General features: G+C 48.4%; 3 protein-coding genes across 5 annotated transcripts; 2 read left to right on the plus strand and 1 right to left on the minus strand.

The window, feature by feature from the left end:
• Positions 1-257: 257 nt before the first annotated feature.
• Positions 258-15235, minus strand: LOC106713854 (helicase domino). The gene is made up of 15 exons (XM_045686785.1): positions 14675-15235; positions 12524-12708; positions 11765-12446; positions 11018-11158; positions 9266-10662; positions 8998-9163; positions 8751-8905; positions 6424-7116; positions 5487-5695; positions 4793-5274; positions 4018-4350; positions 3692-3922; positions 1726-1764; positions 608-1651; positions 258-503 (listed from the first exon to the last, which is right to left on the minus strand). The coding sequence occupies exons 1-15, from the start codon at positions 14732-14734 to the stop codon at positions 258-260; spliced, it is 6063 nt and encodes a 2020-aa protein (XP_045542741.1). The 5' UTR covers positions 14735-15235.
• Positions 15236-15687: 452 nt separating this feature from the next.
• On the plus strand, positions 15688-19766 carry LOC106713855 (protein-tyrosine sulfotransferase). 3 transcript variants are annotated; one of them, XM_045686771.1, is made up of 5 exons: positions 15688-15993; positions 16375-16410; positions 17470-18025; positions 18140-18393; positions 19134-19766. In XM_045686771.1, exons 3-5 carry the CDS (start codon positions 17489-17491, stop codon positions 19330-19332), a joined length of 990 nt encoding a protein of 329 aa, XP_045542727.1. In that variant the 5' UTR covers positions 15688-15993; positions 16375-16410; positions 17470-17488; the 3' UTR covers positions 19333-19766. The 3 variants fall into 3 exon arrangements, with proteins under 3 accessions (XP_045542727.1, XP_014362231.2, XP_045542728.1); XM_014506745.2 differs by lacking the exon at positions 16375-16410; XM_045686772.1 differs by lacking the exon at positions 16375-16410 and having other exon boundaries at positions 15688-15989.
• Positions 19767-22081: 2315 nt separating this feature from the next.
• Positions 22082-26346, plus strand: LOC106713856 (probable G-protein coupled receptor Mth-like 1). Its single transcript, XM_045686787.1, has 5 exons — positions 22082-24080; positions 24208-24286; positions 25088-25411; positions 25774-26095; positions 26266-26346. The coding sequence occupies exons 1-5, from the start codon at positions 23075-23077 to the stop codon at positions 26344-26346; spliced, it is 1812 nt and encodes a 603-aa protein (XP_045542743.1). The 5' UTR covers positions 22082-23074.
• The last annotated feature ends 1065 nt before the right edge of the window (positions 26347-27411 follow it).

Here is a 27411-nt window from a genome sequence, read left to right on the forward strand (position 1 = left end):
TTTTGCAATTTACAAGCTGAGTACTCCATTTTGAATTATAATACATATTTTAATTAACTAAAATTTTATTTTATAAAATATTATCAAGAACCAAGATGTATATAGTTACATATTATGTCATCGTCATAAACATGGCAACCTTGAAGAATGACGTGACGTAGTTTTTGTTTGTTATGTAACAATTATAAACATAACATGAGATAGGTTAAAATATGTGAGGATATTTCAGAGAATGATAGTCGGTTACTTTTAATGATTTATTTTTGATATGCCTCTGTATGCGGGGCGTGGGGCGCGTGCGGGGGGTGCGGGGCGTGCGGGGCGTGGGGCGCGTGCTGCGGGCGCGGCGGCTGCTGGTGCGGGGCGTGCGGGGCGTGCGGGGCGTGCGCGGCGGGCGCGAGCTGGGCCAGCACGAGGTGCGGGCGCGCGGGCGCGGCGCGGCGCAGGAGCTGCAGCGCGCCCGCACCGCTCGCCACCGCGCCGCTCGTCACGCTCGCTCCGCTCTGAAACATTACACAGTTCAGTTAAAGCAATTTTATCGACTTGTCAAGATTGATGATCTAACAATATTATATACAGGCACGACGAACGAAACGAAATATCATACCTGTGAGTGTGGCGCGGCGGCGGCGGCGTGGTGCAGGATCTTGAGGTGGTGCCGCGCGGCCAGCGGCTGCTGCCTGTACACGAGCTGCGTCGTCGCGCGCCCCGCCTCGCCGCCCGCCGCGCGCCGCTCGCCCGCAGCACCGCCCGCCGCCCCGCTCGCCGCGTGCGCCGCCAGCACTATGCGCTGCGGCACGGAGGCGGGCGCGGAGGCGGAGGCGGCGGCGGGCGCGGTGCCGGCGGCCGGCGCCCCGCCCGCTCCCGTCGCCCCGCTCGCGGCCGCGACCCCCGCTTTCATCTTCTCTTTGGCTATCCGCTCCGCTCGGCGCGTGGCCACCTCCATGGGCGTCGGCGGCGCGTCGTAATCGACGCCGTGGTCCGCGAGCAGAGCCTGGTGTTTCGGATTGCGATGCGCGGCGTCGTCCAGCCGGCGCTTGGGCGCGGCGCGGCGGCGTTCGGCCGCGTCCCGCATGGCGTCTAAGCGCTGCAACGGCGGCCGCGGCGAGTCGTCGTCGGTGCGCCGGCGGGCCGGAGCCGGCTTTTTGTGTTTGCGGCGCGCGCGCTCGGGATCGGCGAGCGCGTCGTGGCGGTCGCGACAGGCCCTCGGCGACCGGTAGGCGCGAGCCACGTCGTTCACCAAATCGGCCACCCAGTCCCAGTTGGGAGCGCGCGCGGCGGGCGCGTCGGGGGGCAGGCGCTGCAGACGCAGCGCGCGACGCAACGCCGCGTCCTCGCCGCCCGACCATTCGGGCTGCGGCGGCTCGCGGTGCGGCAGAGAGGCGCGGGGGCGGGGGCGCGCTCGCGGCACTCCGCCCCCGCCCGCCGCGCCCCTCTCGAACATGGAGGGCGGGGCGTGGGCGGCGCGCGGGGCGAGACGCAGACGGCGCGGGTCGCGGCCGGCGACGCCCGCAGCGCCCCCGCGGCCGTCGCGGCGGGTGACGCCGGGCAGCAGGGCCTCGGCCGCGGCGCCGCGCCGGTACAAGGGACGGGCCCAGGTGTCGCAGTAGACGTCGCCGTCGCTGGAGGGCGGGGTCGGCGGGCACCACATCTGCACAGAGAAGGCGGTGAATGCGGGGCCGCGGCGAGGACGCGGGGCCGTCGCGGATGACGCGGGACACTCACCGGCATGCGCTCCGCGGGGCCGGCGGCGCTCACCCACACCTGCAACACGAGGTCAGACATTGCAGCATTGTTACTGTGGCGATGGTGTCACTACAGAGGAGACTCGCCGTTACCTTTCGAGCGATGAACTTTTAATTCATTAAGATATACAGTTTTAATAAAATTTATTAATTAATTAAAACATCTGCGATTAGCAAAAGAAGCGCCACGTGTCAGTGTCGAGTGAGAGAGAGCTGCAACCTGCGACCGCGACTGTGACTTGCAGAGATGGTGGTCGCAGCGAACGTTTTTATTTATGTTTACCTTTATTTACTTATATTTTGTCTTTATTTTCTTATACTTTAAATGTAATCACTAATATGTTCATCGAATATATTAATAAGACAGTAATGTATTAATGTTGTACATGTAGAAAGGTTTCGGTTTTGATGAACCATTAATATAGTGAAATTAGTTCAAATGATAATATTAAAGGTACAATCCGCATAGAGCTGACAATTGTTAGGAATGTTGGGAACGGCTGTATATGTGAATCCTGAAAAGTGCTCATAGAACCTATATTTGTAATAATAATAATTCAAAGTACATAAATGAGATTTTCACGTTTTTAAGCAAATTTAAGTTTTTAAAATTACCTAAAACCTCTACACTACTTTTTTCTAAGAGCCACTGAAAGTTGTAGTTTCGACTAGCCGGCGATCGCGGCTTCGTCTTCATCTTACAAATATTATAAATGCGAATGTTTTGATGAAAGGAAGTATGTTACAAAATATCTCTAAAACGGATCTCGAAGTTTGGCACAGATATTGATTCAACGTACTGGTTGAATCAACCGTTGATCATTCCACAACGTTTACTATTTTTCATTCGACTAGTTGATTTCAACGTAATTCTATGTACACGTCGAGTATTTCTTTTTTCGTGATTTTCAAGATGGCGGAGCAAATATATATATTTGAAATGTAGTCGCATGTCTGTATTGATGGAATAGACGACGCACGTCGACGATTCGACCTTATGTATGGATGATACAATAATCAGTTTCCTCCAAAAGTAACTTAAACATTATATTTTTCCAGCGTTAGATTCGAATTTTATTTTTTCGTGTATTTTCATCTTCATAGACTTTTCCTGGATCTTCAAATCGATGTTTGAGTCTAATAGGACTGTTTGTGGATTAAACTTGTTGTTTTAGTTTATTAAATATACCGTTTGTTTTTATTTCCATTTTATATCTGGATCTTAGAGCAACTGATCATAAAATAGATTTTTGCAGACCAGTGTAAGTGAATCTTTGGACTTAATTGAATTGCTATCTATTGTATTACATTTTATCAATTTTGTTGTCTCGTCTACAAATCACTTAGCTGGACCATGTGCCGTGTGGGGGAGGTTGGGGGAGGTGGGGGGAGGTGAGGGGTGGCGCGGCGGTCGGCTCCGGCCGTAAATGCTTGGTGCGCGTTACATCCCTGACGTTCGGAGCGGTGTCGTCGTTTTGGTGACGTGTCGCGCAAGCACCGGTCCGACATTAAGATATCAAGCATTTACGGACGAAATCGAGCGGCACCAAAACGTCGAACGTCAGAAATATAAACGCATGATAAGTTGAGTAAAGTCATTTATTGTATCGTTCAGGCGGACGCGGCGCTGCGGCCAGCCACGCGTCCAGCGTGCCGTTGCGCAGCCCGCGCCGCCGCCCGCCCCGCCCGCCGCCGCCGCCGCCGCCGCCGCGCTCTCCGCCGCGCTCCTCGCGCTCGTCCAGAGTCCACAGGTTGATGTGCACGGTGCCGCGGGAGCGCGTGCGCGGCTGCGGCGCGGCGGCGGGTGTGGCGGCGGATGTGGCGGCGGGCGTGGCGGGCGCTGCTGGCGTCACCGCTCGCTGGCGCGCCGGCGGCGAGGGCGAGGGCGGCGGGGAGGGAGGCGAGGGGGAGTCGCGCTGCGCGACGCGTCGTCGGCGGACACGCACCTTGGCGCGAGCGTCGCCGCGCCAGTATGTCAGCTCGGGCTCGGGCTCGTGCTGGGCGGGGTCGGGGTCGGGGGCGGGGGCGGGGGCGGGGCTGGCGTCTCGCAGCGCCCGTCGCGCGCGCTCCCACTCGTGCAGCTGCCGGCGCATCTCGCCGAGGGCGGCGCGCTCCGCCTCGGTGGCGGCCTCGCTGTTCTCCACCAGTCGCATCGCATACTTCTCTATCGGCGTCAACTGCGATCATTGAAAGATAGGTTGGTTATATTTATTATTGGTATTAGTTTATATAGATAATTTCGACGCGACCGAATGTTTACAAAATATGGCACCTGATTCATGAGCGTGGCAAACTCTGCGAGGTCTGCGCGGTGCGGCGAAGGCGCGGGTGCGGGCGCGGTGGGCGCGGTGGGCGCGGTGGGCGCGGGTGCGGCGGGCGGAGGCACCGTGTCGTCGAACTCCGCCAGCTCGCCCTGCGCCTCGGCCCGCGCGGCGCGAGCGGCGGCCGCGTCCGCCTCGTCCTCGGCGGCGGCCAGCGCGCACTCCAGCTCGCCGCGAGCCGCGCCCTCGACTTCGCCCTCCGGCTCGGCGGCCGTGTCCGTGTGCGTGGCCGTGTGCGTGGCCGGCTCAGACCCCTCGCCACCGAACAGCTCTTTTATGTTAGACTGAAAACACATCACATTCTCAAATTAGTACGCCAGGAGTTAGAGAAGGGTTGAGTAAGTTTTATTCGGAAGGCGAGATCGTATCTTTTTTCATAAAAACATACGATGATATGCTAGTGAATGTGGTCGCTCACATATATTTTTTTTTATATTTTCGTAGTAAAACTTATTCACAGGCGTGTGATTGTAACAGTTTCGTCAAAATCGAACCAGCCGTTCTGGTGATTACTCGGTACAAACGCCGCTTTGCCGTCAGACACATAAAAATCTTTAATATTTACTAAATGCGAATGTTAAGATGGATGGATGGATGGATGTTTGAAGAGGTATCTCTAGGTAGAGGTAGATACTAAATATAGACAATCTAATTTTATCATATGTGTAGAATAGATGTCGATGGATGGATGGTCGCTTTGCTGCAGTAAAATGTGAAGCGACTCACCAGACGCAGGTAGGAGGTGGTGAAATGGCCGTCCTCGATGGCGAGGTGGCCGAGCGCGCGCTTCTGCTCCGCCTTGCGCAGGATGTTCTCCTCGACGGTGGCGGCGGTGACGAGCCGGAAGACGTGGACGTCGCGCGTCTGTCCGATGCGGTGGCAGCGGTCCTGCGCCTGCGCGTCCATCGTGGGGTTCCAGTCCGAGTCGTAGAAGACGACGCAATCTGCGCCGGTCAGGTTGAGCCCGACGCCGCCGCTGCGCGTCGACAAGATGAACGCGAACACGCGCGCGTCCGAGTTGAAGCGGTCGACGAGCGGCTGGCGCAGGTCCACGCGCGTCGCGCCGTCCAGCCGCAGGTACGTGTGCCCGTGCATGGACAGGAACGCCTCCAGCACGTCCAGCACGCGCGTCATCTGCGTGAAGATGAGCACGCGGTGCCCTCCCGCCTTCAGCCGGCGCAGCAGCCCCGCCAGCGTCTGCAGCTTGCCTGCAACGCGACCACATCTCCAGCCACCGCCGCCGCCCACGCGCCCACGCGCCCACGTGCGGCTCGCTCGTAAGGAAATGTTTGGCGGGAGAGGAGACGTACAGAAAGGGGATATTTCCCCTTCGTCTGTACGTCCCCACTTTTAACTATTAAAGGCAACACATGTTCGACCTGAAGAAGTTTAGAAGGTGTATGATAAAGTGTCGACTGACCGCAGTCGTACTGCAGAAGGCGCGGGTGCGGGAAGGCGACGGCCTGGCGCGCGGCGGGCGCGTGCAGCAGCGCCAGGGCGGCGCGCGCCGGCGGCCCCGCCACCGCCGCCGCCTGCCGCGCGCCGCGCCGCCACGCGCGCCACTCCGCGCCGCCGCCGCACTGCAGCCGCACACACCCCGCACGCGCACCGCCGCAGCAGATGCTGAAGCTGCACGCACACGCACATGAGTTGACATTTTATACAAAGCGCAATTGTACTACAGATACAAAATAAACATTACTACAATTTAAGAGTGAAAGGTTTTTTATATTTTAAGATAGCAAACGAGCGACCGCTGCTGATGGACATCTGCAATTGCAAATGTGTTCTACGGAGGAAGAGATGCACAGAAATAGGATATTTCCCCATCGTGTGCATCATCTCTTCCGGCCAATCAATTTTCCTTTAAAAAAAAAGGTTGAAAGAGAATGTAGACTAAATTAGGCCTTAGGCACCGCACCCTCATCAAACAAAACGAGGAATTGCTTCCACTTGACGCCTGTCTTCAGTGTGGTCATGGTATTTCACCAGGCCCATTCATGCACCAAACAAAATATTATTGTTGCGGGATCTACCACTATTAATTGAAAGTTTTGACAGCTGTACTTTTATGTAAATGAAAATTGATGTAAAAAGGGATATTTAGTATTTAAAAAAAAATTGAGTTCGCAGACCCAACATTGTAACGACGTTTAATTGATATGACTACAATAAAAATGTAATCGAAATTTGGGAAATGGAATTGTACAGTTGTAACTTTAAAAAAATAAATTATAATTTATGCCCGCCGTTACAAGGTTACGTCGATGGATTTTAATGAAGTGTTAAATGCGACCTATGGTAGAATGGTCCACCTATAATGAAACAGCTCCCGCCGAGGTATAAATAAGACTAACCGATCTATAACATCGTTCATCTGTTGCAGCAGGTCGTGCAGGTCGCGCGGCGGCAGTGCGGGCGGGCCGGCGTGCACAGCGGCGCGCAGGTCTGCGCCGTACAGCGGCAGCCGCCAGCAGCGGCGCTCGTTGGCCGCGCCCAGCCGACGCAGCGAGCCGCGTCGCCACGCCGCAGCGCGCGCCTCCGCCCCGCCCGCACCGCCCGCCGCGCCCACACCGCCCGCCGCACCCACCGCGCCCCCCGCCGCGTCGACCGGTGCGGCGGGGGGGCGAGCCAGAGGCGCGGGCGGCGGCGGCGGCGGCAGCGCGGGCGGCGTGCGGGGCACGAGGCGGAGATGCAGACGCAGCGCGCAGGGCGGAGGGCGCGGCGGGTGAAGGGTCGCGGGCGCGTCGTGCACGGCGCGGCGCGGCGGCGCGAGGTGACGCGTGCGGTGCGCGGCGAAGGCCTCGGCGCCGGCCGCCTCGAGCGCGGCCAGGTCGCCGGCGAGGCGCGCGGCGAGGGCGAGGGCGCGGCGGGCGGTGGCGGCGGCGCCCAGAAGGCGGGCGGGCAGCGACAGACCCAGGGCGGGCATCTGCAGGGGCGAGCAGACGGCGCGAGGCTCGAATAGGTCGGGGTGGTTGCACACTTTGCGCAGCTGCATCAGCACGTTGATCACGCTCAACAAGTTGCCGGAGGAGAGGCTCTCCTTCGTCCTGAGGAGATCCATATTCGACTAAATATAATCAAAACTTACTGTTGTAGCTGTATATAAATGTTTGTAACAACGTAACACAGTTTGCAATAAATTTATTATAATAGTAATTATTATTAAAAAACTAAACAATTTTACTAATAATATAAAATCGAATGTTTAGAGGTCTAGATAGATGTTTGTTAGAAGTTATCTTCAAGAGAGGCTGTATGGATTTCGATGTTTTTTTTATTATGCGCACACGAAGTCGCTGGCAAAAGATACGAGGGGAGGTCCAAAAGTTCGCGGAATGGAGGGGATGGAGTGGGGATAGGGTAGCTCGCTTAGTGTCATACTAATTGGGCACTCATAATTAGTATATATATAACATTTCAACCCTATAGTGCCATTCGTTTACGAGTACTCGCCTGCTGAACAAGTCAATCCGGAAGCAAACTGCAACTATGGAGAAAATTGAACATCGCGCTGTGATAAAATTCCTTACCAAGCAAGGAAAAAACGTTCAAACCATTTTAAATGAAATGGAAGCCGTTTATGGAGATCAGTGCCCTGGTAAAACAATGGTTTATAAGTGGCATGGTCTTTTTAAACATGGTCGAGATTCAATTGAAGACGACTCTCGCTCTGGGCGGCCAGCTGACGCCACCACATCAGACATCGTCGAAAAAGTCGAAAAACTTGTACTCGAAGACACACGTTTGAAGAAGAAACAATTATCTGCATTTGTTGGAGTATCAGATACAACTATTTTGCGTATCCTGCACGACCACCTGGGCATGACAAAAGTCAGTGCAAGATGGGTGCCGAGAATGCTCACGCCGCTTCAAAAACAGCAGCGCGTCGACGCGTCTAAGCACTTTTTGGAGTTGTGTGGAGACGAGCCCGTGCAGATTTTGGAGCGGATTGTTACTGGAGATGAAACATGGGTTCATCACTTTGAACCTGAGTCCAAACAGGAGTCCATGCAATGGCACAAAAAGGGTACACCACCTCCCAAAAAATTCAAGGTGTCAGAATCGGCGGGAAAGTTGATGGCCACTGTTTTTTGGGATTGTAAGGGAATATTACTCATTGATTATAAAGAAAAAGGTACCACTATAACCGGAGAATACTACGCACTCATATTAGAAAAGTTAAAGGAGTCAATTAAAGAAAAACGTCGAGGAAAATTGGCCAAGGGTGTGTTGCTTTTGCAAGACAACGCGCCGGTTCACAAGAGCCGAGTTGCCATGGCTGCTCTGCACACACATGGGTTCGAACCACTTGTTCACCCACCCTACAGTCCAGACCTGGCTCCTAGCGATTTTTATTTATTTCCAAATTTAAAAAAAAGAGCTAAGGGGAAGGAAATTTTCCGACGATAATGAAGTGAAGGAGGCAATTTCGGCCCATTTTGAGGCCAAAGACAAAAAATATTTTTTCGATGGTTTAGAAAAATTAATTCATAGATCGAATAAATGTATTAGACTTAAGGGTGATTATATTGAAAAGGAAAAATAAATTTATTGTTATATTTCATTGACAACCCTTTCATTCCGCGAACTTTTGGACCTCCCCTCGTAGTTTGTAATAATTTCGCAGCTGTAGGGGCCTAAAGGAGTTGGACAAACAAAGATATAAGAGAGAGATGTGTACTTGGCGCGCGCCATGAAGTCGTCGTAGAGGAAGCGCTGCCGCTTGGCCAGTCGGCACATCAACACGTGCTCGTACTTGCGCGGCATCTGACGCTCCACGTCCGCCTTCAGCCGGCGCAGCAGAAAGGGTCGCAGCACCTCGTGCAGCCGCCGCACCTGCGCACACGGGCCCGGTCAGTGGTGCCGCCCTGGTGCCGCCCTGGTGCCGGCCCCGGTGCCGCCCCACTCGGCTCTCGGGCACTACTCACCAGCGCGTCGTTGTGGCACTGCGCGCCCTCGGCGATGCCGGCCACGGGGCTGAACCACTCGCGGAACTCCGAGTGCGAGGCGAACACGTCGGGCATCAGGAAGTGCATCAGCGACCACAGCTCCAGCAGGCTGTTCTGTAGCGGCGTGCCCGTCAGCAACAGCCGCCTGCGCGCGCAATACGAGACAACGTTTAGTGTAAAATTACGGAAAATGTAAGTCCGGTGAGGGGGTGACAAGTGAAACATTGTGAAATGTTGCAGTTCTCACCTCTCCGTTTGGAAGTTCAGCAACATCTGCCACCTCTGGGACTTAAAGTTTTTAATGTTCTGGGCTTCGTCGAGAATGAGATATTTCCATTTCTTCCTCCGGAAACTTTGGTGGTCCTGCACTACCAACTTGTAAGATGTTATGCACACATGAAAAGAGTTCGCTTTAGTCCAACCGACGCGCTTCAGCTTCCTCTCCTTAATGGTGCCGTAGTATGTGAGTATCTTGAAGGCGGGGCACCACTTCTTGAACTCCATCTCCCAGTTGAGCACGACGGAGGTGGGCGCGACGACGAGATGCGGCCCCCAGTCGCGGCGCTCGAGGGCCAGATGCGCCAGCAGCGCGATGCTCTGTATCGTCTTGCCGAGCCCCATCTCGTCGGCCAGGATGCCGTTGAGGCCGCGCGCGTGCATCGTGGCCAGCCAGTGCAGCCCCACGTGCTGATACTCGCGCAGCGCGTGCCTCAGCAGCCGCGGCACCGGCGTGCCCACCGCCGTCTCCGACAGCGTGGTGCCCGTCGGCTGCAGAGACGCCGCCAGCGATGCGGCCGCCTCCACCCGCTGCTCGCCGCCCTCGCCCCCGTCGCCGCCCGGCGCCCCGCCCTGCGCCCCGCCCTGCGCCCCGCCGCTCTCCGTCTCCATCAGCGACTCTAGTGCCTCCGAAACGGAGGAGGCGGAAACGCTTTGAGAATCGTCCGAGTCGTCTACGTCGTCATCCTCGATACTCTCATTAGTATCGTTATTTTCGTCATCGTCGTTATCGTCGTCATCGTCTGCGTCGTCTTCTGCATGTATGTTCGAATCGTTGTCAGTATGGGCGTCCGAGTCGGCGCCCCCGTCGAGGTCCGGCGGGCGGTCGCCGCGCGCGGTGTAGCGGCGCACCAGCTCGTCGAGGTCGAGGTCGGCCTCGTCGCGAAGCGCCTGCACCTCCGCCGCGGTGTCCTCGGCGCGCTCGGCGAGCTCCTGCTCGGCGATGGTGTCCTCGTCGTCCGCGGAGTCGGCGTCGGGCCCGTAGTCTGAGAGGGGCGGCGAGTGCGCGGGCAGGTAGCCGGGCGGCAGCAGGTCGTCGAGCGCCAGATGGGACTCGCGGCGCAGCGCCTCCAGCTCGTCGCGGTGGTCGGCGGCGTCGTGTGCGGCCTCGCGCTCGGCGGCTGCAATAGTTTCCTCGTCGTCGTCGGAGCTGCCGCGCGGCTGGAACTCATCATCGGAGGGCGGTGTGTCGGGTGCAGGGGGTGCGGGGGGCGCGCCGGGTGCGGGGGGCGCGCCGGGTGCGGCGGTCAGGTTGGCGGCGAGCTGACGCGAGTAGCGCTCGGTGCGGTCCACGATGTAGCTCAGCTGTTCGTCCAAAGCTTCCTTCCGGGCTCGCTCCACGCGCCGCACTCGCTTCCACTCCACCAGCTGACAAATAAAAAATTAATACCTTATTACTACTCTCAGTTATCTTCCTAATTCTTATCATAATGTATTTTTAAAACACATATTTTAAAAGTTGAAATTATTCTTTTTTTTTTAAATCTCATGTTTATTATTATTACATTACAATTAACATTTTTGACTTACAACTTATAATTAACAATAATAGACGTTATCTCAATAGAGAGAAAAACTGTCTTCATTCACTGTAAATGTCAGCATAATCAAGAGTGGTTGTAGTCGCCACTGAATCATCATCTCCCTTTCCTTATCCCATCCACGGAGATTTTCCTCCTAACCTGTAATATGTGTTTAAATACATTTAATAAATGATACTTACTTTTTCCACATTAGACCAGAATGTTCGGATTTCTTTAGCCGCAAATGACGCAATTTTTTTCAATTGCAATTCTTGGGCTTTTTCTGCTTTCTGTGCAGCGAGAGCTTTATCTTGAAAATATTTTTGTACAGCTCTGGCGCACTGAAACACAAAATATTAAATCTCTCTTAATCAGTCAATACATACATATGATATGATGTCTCTTATTTAAAAACACAATAAATTCTAAAATGTGTATAACACAAATATGTATTTACTAGAGCGGTAGTTCGCGATTTCATTGGCGCAATTACCTTCCCGTCAAAATCAGTCAGAGATTACCAGGAACAAAGGCGGGCCTGTAGCTGTCAGTAAGTAGCAGGGACATGAATTTAAAATTGGTTTTTCGTTATCAGCAAAGTAAAAACACATCATGTGTATAAAATATGTTTTTTTTTATATTACATACAGACACTCCAATTTTTGATTTACATATAAATACGATTTTAACACAGTACAAAAATCGGCCATCGCGCCTATATTAACAGTATACAAGAATCGTCAACGCTTCGCAGTCTATTAAAATTACTGTAAAGAGCTTTTTCTCAGTTTTTAGTTGATTAAGTGATCAAATAAGAACAGTACAAGTGCTGTGGCAGCCACGGGTACAAAGCACTATGAGGTGCCAAATCTAAGCAGTGTCACATTATAAATAAAATTGGTCCCATATTAAATATTAAAAACAATAATAAAGTATAGAATGTTAACCTTTTTTGCGGCTTGTTTTTTCCATTTTCGCTCGTGTGAGAAATCTTGGGCGAGCCAGGCCATCTCCTCCAGCAGGTAGTCCCAGTGGGTCTTGGGGCGCGGTGGCTCCAGCACGCGCGGCAGCCGGCGCTCCGTCCACAGGCCGGCGCGAGCCAGCTCGGCCACTCGAGCCGCAACATACGCCTCTTGTTTTGCCTTTTCCACCATCTCGTCGGCCGCGCTCGCTACCTGAGTAGGCGCAGGCGTGGACACAGGGGCGGGGACAGAGGGTGCGGTGGCGGAGGGCGTGGCGGCGAAGGATGCGGCAACGGAGGGCGCTCCGGCGGAGGGCGTAGCAGGAACGACAACCTCGCCCTTCGGTTCTAGGGCTTGGGGAACAACAATAGAGGCAACGGCTGACGCAACCGATGGAGTGGATGCGAAGTCGGGCGTCGACGTCACCGGCGACGTCGGTGAGGCGGGCGTGGCTAACGGTACCGGGGCGGGCACCGGGAGCGACGTGTCCGCGGCAGGTAACGTTGGCGCGGGCGGCGGTTCGGGCGGCGGAGGCGCCGCAGGTGGCGGCCGGCGAGACTCGAGAAAAGCAACGAGCTGCGCGGGCGGCCGCTTGCGCCACGCTACGTAGTCCATCATATTGCCGCCCGCCTGCAGGAAGTACAGCTCGCTCAGTTGCTCCGTAAACCTGAAACCGAACGCGGCGCTAGAGCGGCAGCGCGTCCATTGACGCACAAATTCGGACCCCGAGTGGCCTAATCTTACCTATCGCGCAGGCTCTTCAAGCGCAACACCTTGGACTCGAGTAAGCGCTTGCGCAGCAGATGCGCGTCGTCCGAAACGAGCTTGGGGCGTTTTCGCGGTGGCTCGCCTGCGCGCTCGGGCGGGCCGGCACCGTTGAGCACGGAGTCCGCGCCGCCGGCGCCCCCGCCCCCGCCCCGCTCCACACCCTGTATAAAAACTCATGAGTTATCAAGTTAATTTTGAAATTGTTTAAAGAATGCTGATGATTTTGGGATATATCATTAAACAACCAAATGAATAAAGAATTCAAATTTTTCACATTGTTTTAATGCTCTGCTCAATTTCCATTACTTTTTCTTCCCAAGTATATGCTACCTGGCAAGCCTGTAATAAGCAAGCATTCATCTTGGAGGTGGGGATGAGGAGACCTACAAAACAGGATGTGTGAACATTGTGACTAGTATAGGCATTCCAGTAGCTTTTCTAATAGCATTCTTAAATGGATTCTGTTACCATCTTTATCTTCTTGCCGCACTACTGTAACCACACAACTACTTGCTCAAAAATTTTCTCTTCTGCTAATTCAATCTTTCACCCAAAACAGTCTTCTTTTTTCTTTCATTAATTTGGTGGCACATTGTTCTACTTACAACAGACATTATTTAACCTTTTCACAGCCAGTCTTGTATACAAGACAAGCAAAGAAATGCTTAGTAGGCCGTCATGTTCTATACAAGACCAAAAACATAAAATACACATAATAATTAATGTATTTTGTTCATTTTAATTATTAAACTTAAAAGTTTATAAAAGTTTATTGTCCGAAATATATATAAACATAAAAGAAAGTTAATTATATCTGGTTTTTATCTTAGAACATTTAATTAAAATGGAAGAAGTTAAAATGTTAAAAAGTATAATACAACCAAGTCTTTGTCTTTCATACAAGACTGTTGGTGATGTGACGCATATGTATTGGATTGCTCAAAAATATTCAAATATAATCTAAGCCAGCCATAATGCTCCTACCTCCATGATGTTTTTGTAAATAAATAAAAAAATATGAAACAAGGAAAAAAGAATATAAAATTAGAAACCGTTCCAAATCTGTATTTACTGCCTTTAACAATTTAAATATAATATTTATTGTTACTTTGGTAGGAAGTAGAACTAAACATAATAACAAATCAAAATTTAACTGTTGAAAAAATATATGTATGTATTGCATGTTATCAACAATACAACTACAAGCCTTATTTTTCTTGTAGTAAATATTTAAAGTTATGTGCCTTCACTCATCACTCACAGAATACAGCTATGCAAGCAGCATCCTTTAGCTGCTAAAAGGTTAAATGATTTTGACTGTTTTCCATAGAAAAAAAGCTTGACATTTACACATACTGTCTTATGACCTGGCATGTGTATACATCTTGTAAGTAATAGGTAAGAATGCAACCTGTATGCAAGTTTAACAAATCAGTTAAGGGGTTGAGCATCCATACCAACCTATGTAGCCAATGGGCAAGTAGAGCATTATTCATTCCATCCAGTGAGAATGGTTGCCATAGGCTTCATTTCAGTCCTCTATACTCATAAGCAAGATCGATAACTTACTTTCTTACAATAAACCAGAATATACTACTTCTATAAGTTGAGACGGGCCATTCAGGGTGTGGGAGGAGATAGTTGATTATTGTAGATATCTTTCTGTTAATGTACAATAGTAGTGATAACACAGATATATCAATATACCATTTGCCATTAATGTACACACTGTTTCAGCACTACAAATAAATTCAAGATTAATATCCAAAGCGGCTAATTTAACATATAATAAGAAAAAAAATAAGAAGTGTTTGTTTTACTTCATTCATTTGACTGCTTATGGAAGCCTCAAGGTTCGTTGAAGAGAATTTAATTGCAAAGCATATATTATTCTTGATTTTTTTCATTACAAAATTGGTCATTGGCAAGTTTATGATGACTATTCTACCAATTCCAACTAACATATTGACTAAGTGTACATTTAACTGATACAAAAATAATGGACTGTTTATTTTGTTATTGGTTGTGTAACATATGCAAGATTCAACTATTATTTTGTCTCATATTAGGTTAGATCACGTTAGATCTGCACGTATTGAAACATTGGCGCGAGTACAAAGCACATACCATGAGTGGAAGAGCAGCGCCGGTTGCACGATTCGAGTAGGTATCATCGCCACAACTCATGATGCGACATCGCGGGCAAATAGTAAATTTTTATGTTCTTGAAAAACTATACAAAACACAATTCAATTAAACAAAATACACTGTACTGCACTACACTACACTTGGATGCTAAATAGTTTGTTTTGGTATATATCAAAAGCAACATCCTTAATGTTCTCTATTAAGTTAAACAATAACATAACTTCATACACTTAAATTACTTCGGCACATGAGGAAGGATTTAAATTATGATATAATTTATGATTTTGAAACGTTGCTATAAATACCGCCACAATTCCTTCTGACAAATACATACTGTCGGCCATATTGATTACCGATACACAGTAAGTTTAATCATAAAGTTCTTTCAAGTAATCCGCTTTTCCGAAAGTAACACCAGGACATTTTGTTATTTTACTTATAAAATAAAACTAGCTGCAAATTAAATAACTTAAGGTTTATTATATTTCAAACGAAAATGGACAAAACGATCTATTCAAGCATAATTTTCGCGATAAAGTCGAAGTTTGAAGCTCAAGTTTTGATTTTGAAGTTGACAAAGACAAAGAAAAAAAGTAAGCAACAAAGAAGAAAGTATTTTCAACTACACAGATACGGACATTTAATAGGCTAATTATTTTTTATTATTTAATTATTTTTGTTGAATTCGTAAAATGGGCTATATTCTTATAGAAAAACTATTCGTGTCACAATGTTAGTTACCATACTCCTCCAAAACGGCAAGCCCATTTTTTATGAAATTTCATATGCACATTCAGTAGATCTAAGAATCGCCTATCTATTATTCCACCCCTAAGTGACGACCCCTTATATTTCTAGACATTTTTTTTTAGAATGTGGCATTAAAAAACACATACAAAACAATGTTTGCCGGGTCAGCTAGTCTTAAGTAATAATTTTAAATATACTCTTTGGATTTGTTAATTGAACTGACGTTAGGTGTCGGCTGACAGCCACTGACGTTGTCGGGCTGACTTGGGCTGACGGGTGAATTCATTACATTTCATGATTCATAATTTCATATTTGCAATTTTTCAACCGTTAAATATTATTTTTAATTCTAATTTAAAAGCTTTATACCATTGCACTGCACAAAATTGATATCATTAAGCATATATGAAATTTGCAGCTTTGTTTTCATGTTGACATTATTTAGTCAAGTTATTTGAGACTATAAACTTTACAACAATATTTGTGTAAACCAACAAGATGTGTTGGCAGTAGCAGAAAGAAGATACTCGTAACGTATTTTAATGTAGGTGAGTGACGCCCGACGCCACCACAATTTTAATTAGCCTTTTATAACTGTTTGCAAGGATTCAAATTGTAAAAAAATACAAAATGTTTGGTGAGTCTTGTAGGATCAAAATTTTACCAATTTACGGGGTGAAAATTGGAAAAATATTTCTGTGATCCTTAGCAACATGAATAAATGTAAACTGTGATCAATGGAGATTCTCAACAGCAATTGGACATATCTGGGCATAAATTTGTATAACAATTTTGAATCATTTTTAAACGCTATTGAAGTGTTAAAGTTTGAATGAGACTTGCCACATGTTGCCAAGAGAATATGTACATTTAGAGTAGTATGCTTTGATGTTTGTTAGCACATTGACTAGGTTGAACAATTGTTACAGGAACATTTTAATATAACAGCCACAAATACGTTTCTCGTAAGTTTTCAATACACATTTTATATATTGTTTTTGTATTCCATTAATATTGTATACCATTTAATTTAGTCAAATGGTATTTAGTTACATTTATTTAGTATTATTAGGTATGAATTAGTGTTGGGTAAAACCATTTTTCACATAACAAACACTTGTATTTACTTTATACTGGAACAGAGATATTTGTTCACTAATGTTAAGTTAAGGTTACATTGTTTGTTCTATTTTCATTTGTGTTGCTTTTATCTATCTGTACATATATTAAAAATGGTAAATTTTTGTTAATGTTAATTATAAAAGTTTCACAGATCCAATACAGAGGGAGCATTGGACCTTTCTGTGTTATTGATGTAGCGTTGGCGCAATGGACTAATGCATACAATGTTAAACATACACATTATTATGTTATTTTGTATTTTTAATATTTTGTATCTAAATCAAATTATTCTAAAAGTATAGTGCAAAGTTTAAGATGAACATGTTGCTAAACATCGCATGACTTGCGTAGACTAGATCTGGTGAGCGCGCGCAGCTCTGTTAGTGTCACACTCACATTCTCTAAGCTAAACTGTAGTCTATTTTATATAAAATTCAAATTGTACTGGAATATAAATCCAAAACTCTTGCTTTTCATTAATTTTTTTATGCATTGATTGAGATGAAATGAAGCATAAATGAAGCCTCCATAATACATCCAACATATGATGATTTAAGTCTTCTCTACTTACCAAAATTACTATTCTCTAAAATCTTTAATGGATATAATTAATTTCTTAACGATGCATGTGTGTTGTCTACTAATCAACAATGTACATATTTCTGTGGAACGGCATGGTATCAAGAAATAATTTGCTTATAGTTTTTTTACACTTAAAGGTACATATAAAAAACAAATTTAAACATAATCTGGTATATTTCAAATTTTCTTTGGAAAAAATATAAATAGCAAAAATACATAACTTCTCCTCGCTCGCTATTTACTTCTCTTCTTCAACATACTGACATGAAAGAGATAAAAATGAAGAAGAAGAACAGCAAATGATAAGGAGTTGTTTTCAGGGGCGGGAGTGCGTGAGGGATGTGGCGCGGAGCGGGCGCGCGCTGGCGCGTGGCGGCGCTGCTGGCGGTGGGCGCGCTGCTCGTGTGGGCGTGGGCGACGCGGCGGGGCGTGGGCGCGGGGCGAGGTGCGACAGACGCGGTGGGCGCCGGGCCGGTGGCGGGGCGCGAGTTGCCGCTCATCTTCATCGGCGGCGTGCCGCGCTCGGGCACCACGTTGATGCGCGCGATGCTGGACGCGCACCCGGACGTGCGGTGCGGGCAGGAGACGCGCGTGGTGCCGCGCATCCTGCAGATGCGGCAGCATTGGATGCGCTCGCAGAAGGAGAGCGTGCGACTGGAGCAGGCGGGCGTGTCCAAGGCGGTGCTGGACAACGCCATCGCCGCCTTCTGCCTGGAGGTGATCGTGCGCCACGGGGACCCCGCGCCGCGTCTCTGCAACAAGGACCCGCTCGTGCTCAAGATGGGCACGTATGTGCTCGAGTTGTTCCCCAATGCTAAATTTCTCTTCATGGTCCGCGACGGCCGAGCCACAGTTCACTCGATCATAACTCGCAAGGTGCATGTTCTATTTATTTACTATTTTAAATCGTTTGCAAAGCACGTGCTTCATAAATAAGAATACGGAGGGTCGGGAGTTGTATTACATCGGTGACGTGAGGCGGTGTGGCAGGTGACCATCACGGGGTTCGACCTGTCGAGCTACCGGCAGTGCCTGAGCAAGTGGAACCACGCGGTGGAGCTGATGTACCAGCAGTGCCGGTCGCTGGGGCCGGCGCGCTGCCTGATGGTGCGCTACGAGGAGCTGGTGCTGGCGCCGGCGGCCACCATGCGCCGCGTGCTGGCCTTCCTCGAGCTGCCCTGGCACGAGGCCGTGCTGCACCACGAGCGCTACATTAACCAGCCCAATGGCGTCGCACTCTCCAAGTATGACTGCTATTTTTATTAATGCACCATACACTTATACTTAATAAACATATCATCATCTCCTTGACCTCTCCCACCTACGTAGGGTCGGTGCACCAGGTTTCCGTCCACCAAATGAATCTGTCTGTCGTCATCTCCATTGTCACCCCCTTCTTGATCATGTCATCTTTCTCGCAATCCATTCATCTTTTCCTAGGCCTACCTCTACCGGTGTACCTCCATACTCATACTAAACGTTCCTTTTGCCACACGCGATTCTTCCCTCCTCATAACATGTCCACACCACGCTAACCTTTTACTTCTCAATTTTTCTACTACCGGTGCTACTTTCAGACTTTCTCTAATATACATATTTCGTATCCTATTTAATAAATTTATTTTGCTAATTACTTAATAAATATAGTTTTAACTAAATTAACCAGTAACATATGCAACAGTAAGGGGCCTTTGTCCTACTTCACTGATCATCAAGAAATCAGTCATGCTTGTGTTCATTCACAGTTTACATGTACAGATGATAATTGTGAAGTAACAATTAGATATGTATATTAACCTAACACTTGCTATTTAATCACCATTTCTTTTATTCAACTATAAATGGTGGCTTCCACTGTCAAAGTACTTGTATCAGTTATTTAAAAGAGAACGGGAGCGACGACAAAATGTTCTCGTAGCAATGCTTCGGCAGTGAAAAGCCCGATGTTGAGTGAGGTGTGAGGTGCGAGGTGTGTCGTGTGCAGCGTGGAGCGCTCCTCGGACCAGGTGGTGCGGCCGGTGAACCTGGACGCGCTGGACAAGTGGGTGGGCCAGCTGCCGGGCGACGTGCGCGCAGACATGGCCGAGCTCGCGCCCATGCTCTCCGTGCTGGGCTACGACCCCTGGGCCAACCCCCCGCACTACGGCACGCGCGAGCCCCCCGCCCCCCACGCGCCCGTCTGACGCCCTCCCCCCCTCTCACATACTACTATAGGACTATTTTATTATTATATTTTTGTTTTATGCGATTAAATGAATTGTATATATTTGTAAATAGACGATATCGCTCCAGTGGCAGGAGCTCGGCCTGCGGTCCGTTAATAAAGTTCTATTTTATGTTTCAAAGTATTTCATTTCTGGCGACATTTTAACATATTTAAATGAAAGACCTTATACAGTGACAACGTTAACAACAGATGATACATATATATGGTATAGATGACCCACTCACGAATCAGTCATTTTTAAACACCCGCCCTCTCAGACAGACAGCGCGTTTCTTTACATACACACACGTGTTTTTTAATGGACGGAGCAAAAGCTTTGTGGAGGTAGATGACTTCAATGATGTCTTAAAATGCATTAATATTGTCGGGAGAAGCTGTGTAAAAATCTCTAAAACTAAAAAACAAGATTGGAAACAAAAGTTTATTGCATAAGCTAGATGGCTGTCAATGTCAAAAAAGTGTCACAAGATCGCTGACCTCTAGTAGGACCAAAAATATAACTTACTCTCTGTTCCCGGGCGGCTTCATCCGCATGAAATTTCTGTTTTACAGAATAACTTTGTTTTATTATTCACTAGCTATCGCTTGCGAATCGTCCGGGGGCATTTAAAAAACTTAATAAGCCTATGTGTTCCACCAGACTACATTCTACATCTGTGCCAAATTTCATCAAGATCCGTTGAGTCGTTCTGATCCTTCTTACAAACATCCATCCGTCCATCTAAACATTCGCATTTATAATATTAGTAAGATATGCCTATTCTTGATCAGTGGACTTGGCACAAATATTTGTGACAAGCGTTATTGTATCGTCATCGACAAAATGTGTGCAGCGCCCCCTATCGGGCGAGGCGAAGGCAATTTTAACAGTGGTAGACGCCAGCAACAACATCCTTTGCACGAATTGGTCAGCTCACCCGGTGAAATACCACGACCACACAGAAGACATGCGTGAAGTGGAAGTAATTCCGCGTTTCGTCTGATGAGTATGGTGCCGGAGGCCTAATTTTAGTCCTCTGTCCCTTTCCACCCTTTTCTTATAAGGAAAGGATGGAAAGGGGATGTGGATTTGATGGAGAAGAAGATGCATAGGAAGGTTAAATATTCTCTTTTTGTGCGTCTCCTCCTTCGTCGAATTAGGGTAGGCATCGCATTTGCAATTGCGAATGTCTATGGGCAGCGTTCGCTTCGCTATTTCGGTGAATTAATGTGGCCGCTTGCTCGTTTGCCACCTTGTAATATTAAAAAAAAACTGTCACAATTATTCGTGCTAGGATCATTGAGGATCTCTTTAGAATAGATAAGTCATTGCTTGGAAATGACAGCTTTTGCTTCGTTCCGACTTAAACATCTCGTGATGTACCTGACAGATCTCTCTCTCACAATTCTGTCTCTATTATTAATTAGAATCTTCATCACCGCTAGCAACCGCAACCATCAACACCAAAATGGCGAAAATCAAATAAGCATAAAATATTGCGCTACAACCAATACAACATTTTCGTAATTTCTAGAGTATACTTACTATACACATTTATTATCATTTTATATAAATGTATTATCGATCGATAGATTCTTTGATAACAAGCACCGCCATCTAGCCCATGCGTTGAGAACTGACAGTTTTTACTTGCTGAATGCGTTGACAGCGTGCGGCTAACAGATGGCGCTGCACCTCGCGATCCGGCCCGTGCTAAACACACCAGCACCAGGCACTTTCACTTTCAACGCCGCAACCACTTAGGATTCTGTTCCGTTAGATGTAATGTTACGATAAATTTAATAAATTAAAAACGATGACCAATTTTCTATCACTAATAATAACATCGCGATTTGGTAAATCTTACTTCTTCCTAATTTTATAAATGTGAATGTTTGGATGGATGGATGTTTGTTTGAAGGTACCTCCAGAACGTCTCAACGGATATTGCTGAACTTAGGCACAGATGTAGAACATTGTAAGAAAACATAGGCTATTAATTAAGTTCTTTTTAATTCCGCGCGGACGAAGTATCACAGAAGAGAAACACAGACATTTTCACTTGTTAAATTGTTTTTGACTTTATTTAAAATGTTCTAAACCTATTATACAGTTTGTTTTTGTTAAGGTTCAATTATAAATAAAATCACCTTTAAATTTCTTACTTTTACCTTGACTTTTGGTATTTATTAATATTGATTGACAAAAAATTATAATTTTCAATTAATCACATTTGCCGTAACATTTATATCAAAATCAACACCATCGTATTCGTACCCCAACGCGCGTTGGCGTTCGACGTCACGTAAACGCTGCAGGTTTTTGTTAACAGTGTGTACTGTGTATGTAGTTTGCGACATTCTAATTCAATTCAACATACAGATTGCTCGCGTAGTTTCTTGTTGATAAAAGCTGGATAATTGATACTTGATATGTCTACAAAAGTAGAAATTATGTTGAAAATTTAAGCTGTCTGGCATTATCGAGACTCGAACAGTTCGAAAATGAAGCGAAACTTTTAGCTTTTCTCAAAGTCGCGGCCAGCGCACATCGATTAATTTACTATTTTTTAAAATAAGTTTTAGCAAGTCAAATAGTATATTGCTTATTGTTTTATTTGTGAGACATTTTAATTTAATCATCTGTATCTTTTAAGTGATACAACGAGGTGAATAGAAACAGAACTAGAAAATATTTTCGTAATATTCAATGATTTTAGTGCGCAAATAACTGATTTTGTCTGTATATTAAAATATTTTTGGTAATTAGGTAGGTAGGATTTACAAACTAAAAATCATTCAATATCATAGCGTAAAATTAATATTATGTCTGGTTGTTTTCATTATACCAGCCCAGTATAAGCTGTCGATTCGTAAAGACTACTGGGATGACTTTTAGGAAACAGTGGAAAACACTTTATAAGCATACTATAAATTTAATACTATTAGAAGTTATCGAAGAAGTTAATATTGAGTTGAAAATAAAAGACTGTGTTAGAAATTGGATTAGGGAAAGAGATGAGAACGGGGGAGGGGGTCGGCAATATTATTGAAACAACTAAATGTGGAAGATTCGGGGTAATATAGAATGGTAGTGAGGATGTGTGCCAAAAATTTTGACGAACTTATCATTATTATTTAATAATAATAATATTCAACGTAACAATACGTTATTAAGGGATCCTATGCACGCAAAACCAAAATCTATATAGAAGTCCGCCGCAGTCAGCCAGGAAGCAACAATAACATCGACATGTTGTTGTTGTTTGCTAACGTTCAGGGTTTGTTGACCAAACTACACATATTATCAGAAATCAGAATGCAGGCGGCGACTTTTGCAAACGAAAGTGGTCCTGGCGGGCGCCTGCACTAATACATTCGTGCAGCGCAGCGGCCGCCGGCGACGCGGGCCGCGGCACTCGGCGAGCACTAAGCAGCATAGCATAGCCGACAGCAGTGCATCGCCGCCGCCCGCGGGGAAAGGACGTGTCGTTCGATATCGACTCTCGCTCCCACGTGCTTCTCGATCTTCGCGGAGGAAATGTTTACATCCCGATCTGTGCTTCGTCTGGTTTACGAAAACAATAAATTTAGATCCAATTCTATTAAGTGAAATAATTAACACGAGCGATCAGAATTGGCCGAAGGAAGTGTTGTGATTATTTTAAATAGGGTGGAAAGTGAAACGTTTGACGGTAATATGCGGTGAGAGTGTCGCCATGCTCCGAGCGCTGCTGGTGCTAGGCGCGGTGAGCGCGGCCGCGGGCGCAAAGCTCGCACCGCTCGACGTGCCGCGCTGCTGCCCCGCCGGCCAGAGCCTCTCGCCTGAGGCGTTGCGGGCCGCCGCGCTCGAGCCCGCACGCGCCGCCGCCGCCTGCGCGCCGCCAGCACCCGGCGCGCCCGCCTGGGCCCCGCTCGTGTACGCGCCCGCTCGTAACACTTTCCTAGAGCGCGGCCGCCTACCGCAGCATTGGCGGACGCTGGACGCGGCGCTTCCGAGCTGTGCCGCGCTGCGCGTGCTGCCCGAACACGCCGCGCCCTACGCCCTGCTAGCTAACAACGGCTCGCTGCTGCTGCGCGGCACCACGCACGCCCTGCCGCCGGCGCGCTATTGCGCGGACGAGGGCGGCGCGCTCGTCTGCGAGGAGGACGTACCGCGCGGCCCGACCAAGTGTTGCGCCGAGGGTCAGGGCTTCGACGGTGCGCATTGCGCGGACGAGCCGGGCGCGGAGGCTGAGGGACCGGCGGCCGTGCTGGAGGAGCTTCGCGCACTCGCCAACGGCAGCGACGTGGGCTTCGGCTGGCCGGCGTGCGCGGAGGGATCGCGGTATGCGGTGGCAGGCGCGCTGGGTGGGGCGCGGCTGGAGACGGGCGGCGCGCTGCGGCTGCGGGCGGCGGGCGGCTGGGCGCGCTTGGCGGGCGGCGCGTGGTGCGCGGAATCGGTGCAAGGCGCGTCGGGCGCGCGCGTGCTAGCTTGCGAGGCGGCGGCGCGCGCGGTGGGTGGCGGGCCGGCGCACCACGCGCTGTACGGCGCGGGGCTGGCCGTAGGTGCGGCGTTCCTGGCGGCCACGCTGGCGGCGAGCTTTGCGCTACCGGCGGCACACCACGCGCTGCACTGGCGATGCCAGACTCACTATGTGGCGGCGCTCATGCTGGGTGATGTGCTGCTGGCCGCGACGCAATTGGCGGGGGATCGCGTGCCGCCTGCTGTGTGCCGCGCGCTCGGTGAGTGTGCGCCCTGCGCCCTGCGCCCTGCGCCCTGTACTCAGCCGGCCGCCGTGCTAAATAACGTGTTTGCTCTGTGCATGTGGTGTGATGCGGCGTTGGCGCGGGTTTGTCTCGGACGCTGCAGCCGTGTGTATGCACTTCCTGTTCCTCTCGGCGTTCTTCTGGCTCAACACAATGTGCTTTAACATTTGGTGGACTTTCAGGTGAGTAAGATGTCCGTTTTAACTTTATTTTTATTAAAGATTCATCATCATCTCCCTGGCCTTTTCCCATTCACGTTAGGTCGGCACACAAGGTTTTATAAACTTTAAAGTGTTGGCTTAAGTTTTTACGGCCGGCCGCCTGCCTGTCGCCAACCCTACTTGGGAGGAATTTCTTAAAATTAAATATATTCTAAACTACATAATTCAAAATTACTTCTAAAAATATGCCATAAATAAAAATGAGTAAGAAAACATTATAGATAGAAAAACTTTAAGCTCTTTTCGCTAGTAGGTAGTTATCGCCATATACTTCGGTGGTACTATTATTCTTTACCACCTCTATATTCTTGATAATAGTCCTGCATTGGTCTCTCAAAACTTTATTCACTGAGAGATATCAAAATTCTGACTTCGCCTGACATGACAACAAGAAGAGAAATCCACCCGTAATATAGATCTTTTCCGTGTCACTATGCAATTAAAGACTCTAACAATAGAATACAATGTCAAATTACACAAGAAGTGTTCATATTATATGTATTTCACAATCACATTGTAAATGTCGTCAGTTCGTCACATCAACAGCCGTATGAAAGCACTAGCCATAGTTACTAGCTGCCGGTACAAATAGGTAAACTGTGAACACAATGAAACGTTGACTAAACCATTGACTTTAGTTGTTTTCTGACGTTGTTGACTGTTGTTAGCCACGAAACGGATTAAAAAAGGGTTTTCTCCGTCATTGTGACGGGTGGAGTGCCGAGTGGAGTGGCGAGTGTAGAGCGTGGTGCGTGTGCGCAGGGACTTCCGGCCCACGTCGCTGGAGCGCGGACAGGAGGCGTGCCGGCTGCGCGTGTACCAGGTGTACGCGTGGGGCGCGCCGCTGGCGCTGGCGGGCGCGGGCGCGCTGCTGGACCGGCTGCCGGCGGCTGCGGCGGCGGGCTATCTGCGCCCGCGCTTCGCCGTGCGCCGCTGTTGGTTCTACGGCGACGCCGAGGTGCTCGTCTACTTCTTCGGCCCGGTGGGCGTGCTGCTGCTCGTCAACCTGGCACTCTTCGTGTCCACCACGCGCCAACTCACCTGTGGCCTCTGGCGCCGCGACGAGGTCAAGTCCACATCCGAGAGGTGCGTTCCCTTCTCTTTCTCTGATGCTTTACATTATGTATTGTACTCTCTCCTCGACTCATGTATCTCTTCTAAAGCACAGCGAGCTGTGTCGTCTGAATAACGAAAAGGACGCTTCGCGACGCTCCCGTGACATCAACTTCCGTTTAGGAAACCGCTACAATCATCTTTATAACGTTTTAAAATTTAACATTTCGCGACACTACACGGTATCTCAAATTTTTGTCGAATATAAAATAAATAAATAAATGTGCTCAAAGCGTTCTTACAAACGAAACATTAGCCGGAGCGCAACTCCGTCCACAGTTCAACTTAGGATTCGGATAGGAAATGAAAGTGCAGGTGTTCGTTGTGTCGCGCAGGGCGGCGCTGGGCCGCGTGTGCGCCAAGCTGGTGGTGGTGATGGGCGTGACGTGGGTGGCCGACGTGGTGTCGTGGGCGGCGGGCGGGCCGGCCTACCTCTGGTACGCCACCGACCTGCTGAACGCGCTGCAGGGCCTCTTCATCTTCCTGGTGGCGGGCTGCCAGCCGCACGCGTGGGCGGCCGCCAAGCGCGCGGCGGCGGCGCTGTGCGCGCGACGTGGCCGACACGCGCGCCACGCCGCGCACTCCTCCTCGCACCTGCCCTCCTGCGGGGAGTCACTCACGCACACCACAGCCGCGCCCGCGCCGCAGCCGACCGTCGTGCCCGCCGCGCCCGCCGCACCCCCCGCGCCCCCCGCGCCCGCCGCGCCCCCCGCGCGCCTGCCCATGGAGACGGTGTGCTGACCCGCGCCGGGCGCAAGCTCGGTCTGCGACTCTGGTCGCCGAGCGCCGTTTGTATTTACATACGTATTTGTATATGTGTTAAATAGTATAATGAAGTGAACGTAAACGACATGAACGTCTCGGCCGTTCTATTGGCTGTTAGTTTAACGACAAACAGTGACAAGTGACCGCCGCGTATCCACCGCGTGGGGGCCGCGTGGGGGCCGCGTGGGGACCGCGTGGGGACCGCGCGCCCGCCGCGCAGCGCCGTGGGACGCGCGCAGGTTACATATTTATATACAAGTCTGTAAGTGATAAGTTATTAACGATTGAATGTATGAGTACATTTCTATAAAGTATTAATAAAAAGAAAGAGAATAGAGCATAGTTTCAATGGCCCCGGAGCTGCATCACTGAAATACTCCTTTTGAACAAACCAATAATATGAGGCACGAAACGGATAAAAAAACAGTTTTCATCATGGATTGCACAATCCGGGTATTTGTATGATATATGTTACTGTAAAATGAAAAACTGTAACAGATAAGATTCACCAACTAGTTAGTTATTACGGCGCCCAAAAGTTATGTGATTTGTATTTATTTTAGAGTATTCACTTGATGAATCATAAGATGTTCTTCAAATGAAAGGTAAATTTCGACAAACACTGTTCAGTAAAACATGAGTTTTGAACGCTTTGACCGCGGGTGATAGACAATATAGACTTAGTTATTAAATATTATGTTTTACCTTGAAATATGTATCAAAAAAACTTTTTCCGGTAAAAGTACTTTTTCATTTACTTGTTAAGATGATATTTCGTAAACCTACGCACAATCCTATTTCAATAATCATGATTTCTGGTAATGTCTAATATCAGCAAAAGGTTGACAACTGTTTAAGCTAAAATGTAATTGAAACACCGTCTCTATATATAGCTTCAAACTTTCGTGGTTTTTACTTATATACTGTTCGTAAGAAACGGGATTCTTCAAACAGCTTAATCGTGGTAAGAAGAACAGTAACCCTCTATATTTAAACCTTTTTATGTTTTATGTAAAAAATTAAAAAAAGATATCAAATAAGAATAATGCAATTTAATAAAAATGTAATTCCTTCCCAAAAAATAATTACATAGTTATGTATGTACATTAATGTTAAAAACCTAATGTTAATCTACATTATTGACCGTGCATTAAATAGTGTCTATTAAGAAAGCATTTCGCTTTCTAAAATTACAAGACTAGCTATGG

The sequence above is a fragment of the Papilio machaon genome, chromosome 4, assembly GCF_912999745.1.
Source record: "Papilio machaon chromosome 4, ilPapMach1.1, whole genome shotgun sequence".
Lineage (NCBI taxonomy): Eukaryota > Metazoa > Arthropoda > Insecta > Lepidoptera > Papilionidae > Papilio > Papilio machaon.

Bases quoted from the DNA above. Each gene is read 5' to 3' on its own strand.
- LOC106713854 (XM_045686785.1), bottom strand. From the start codon at position 14,734: ATGAGTTGTGGCGATGATACCTACTCGAATCGTGCAACCGGCGCTGCT. The intron at 7,117-8,750 runs GTACACATCTCT...GGATCTCCTCAG, and splicing joins GACTTCATGGCGCGCGCCAA to GACGAAGGAGAGCCTCTCCT. The intron at 4,351-4,792 runs GTGAGTCGCTTC...ATGTGTTTTCAG, and splicing joins CCACCTCCTACCTGCGTCTG to TCTAACATAAAAGAGCTGTT.
- LOC106713855 (XM_045686771.1), top strand. From the start codon at position 17,489: ATGTGGCGCGGAGCGGGCGCGCGCTGGCGCGTGGCGGCGCTGCTGGCG. The intron at 18,026-18,139 runs GTGCATGTTCTA...GCGGTGTGGCAG, and splicing joins ACTCGATCATAACTCGCAAG to GTGACCATCACGGGGTTCGA. The intron at 18,394-19,133 runs GTATGACTGCTA...TGTCGTGTGCAG, and splicing joins AATGGCGTCGCACTCTCCAA to CGTGGAGCGCTCCTCGGACC.
- LOC106713856 (XM_045686787.1), top strand. From the start codon at position 23,075: ATGCTCCGAGCGCTGCTGGTGCTAGGCGCGGTGAGCGCGGCCGCGGGC. The intron at 24,081-24,207 runs GTGAGTGTGCGC...CGGACGCTGCAG, and splicing joins TGCTGTGTGCCGCGCGCTCG to CCGTGTGTATGCACTTCCTG. The intron at 24,287-25,087 runs GTGAGTAAGATG...GCGTGTGCGCAG, and splicing joins AACATTTGGTGGACTTTCAG to GGACTTCCGGCCCACGTCGC.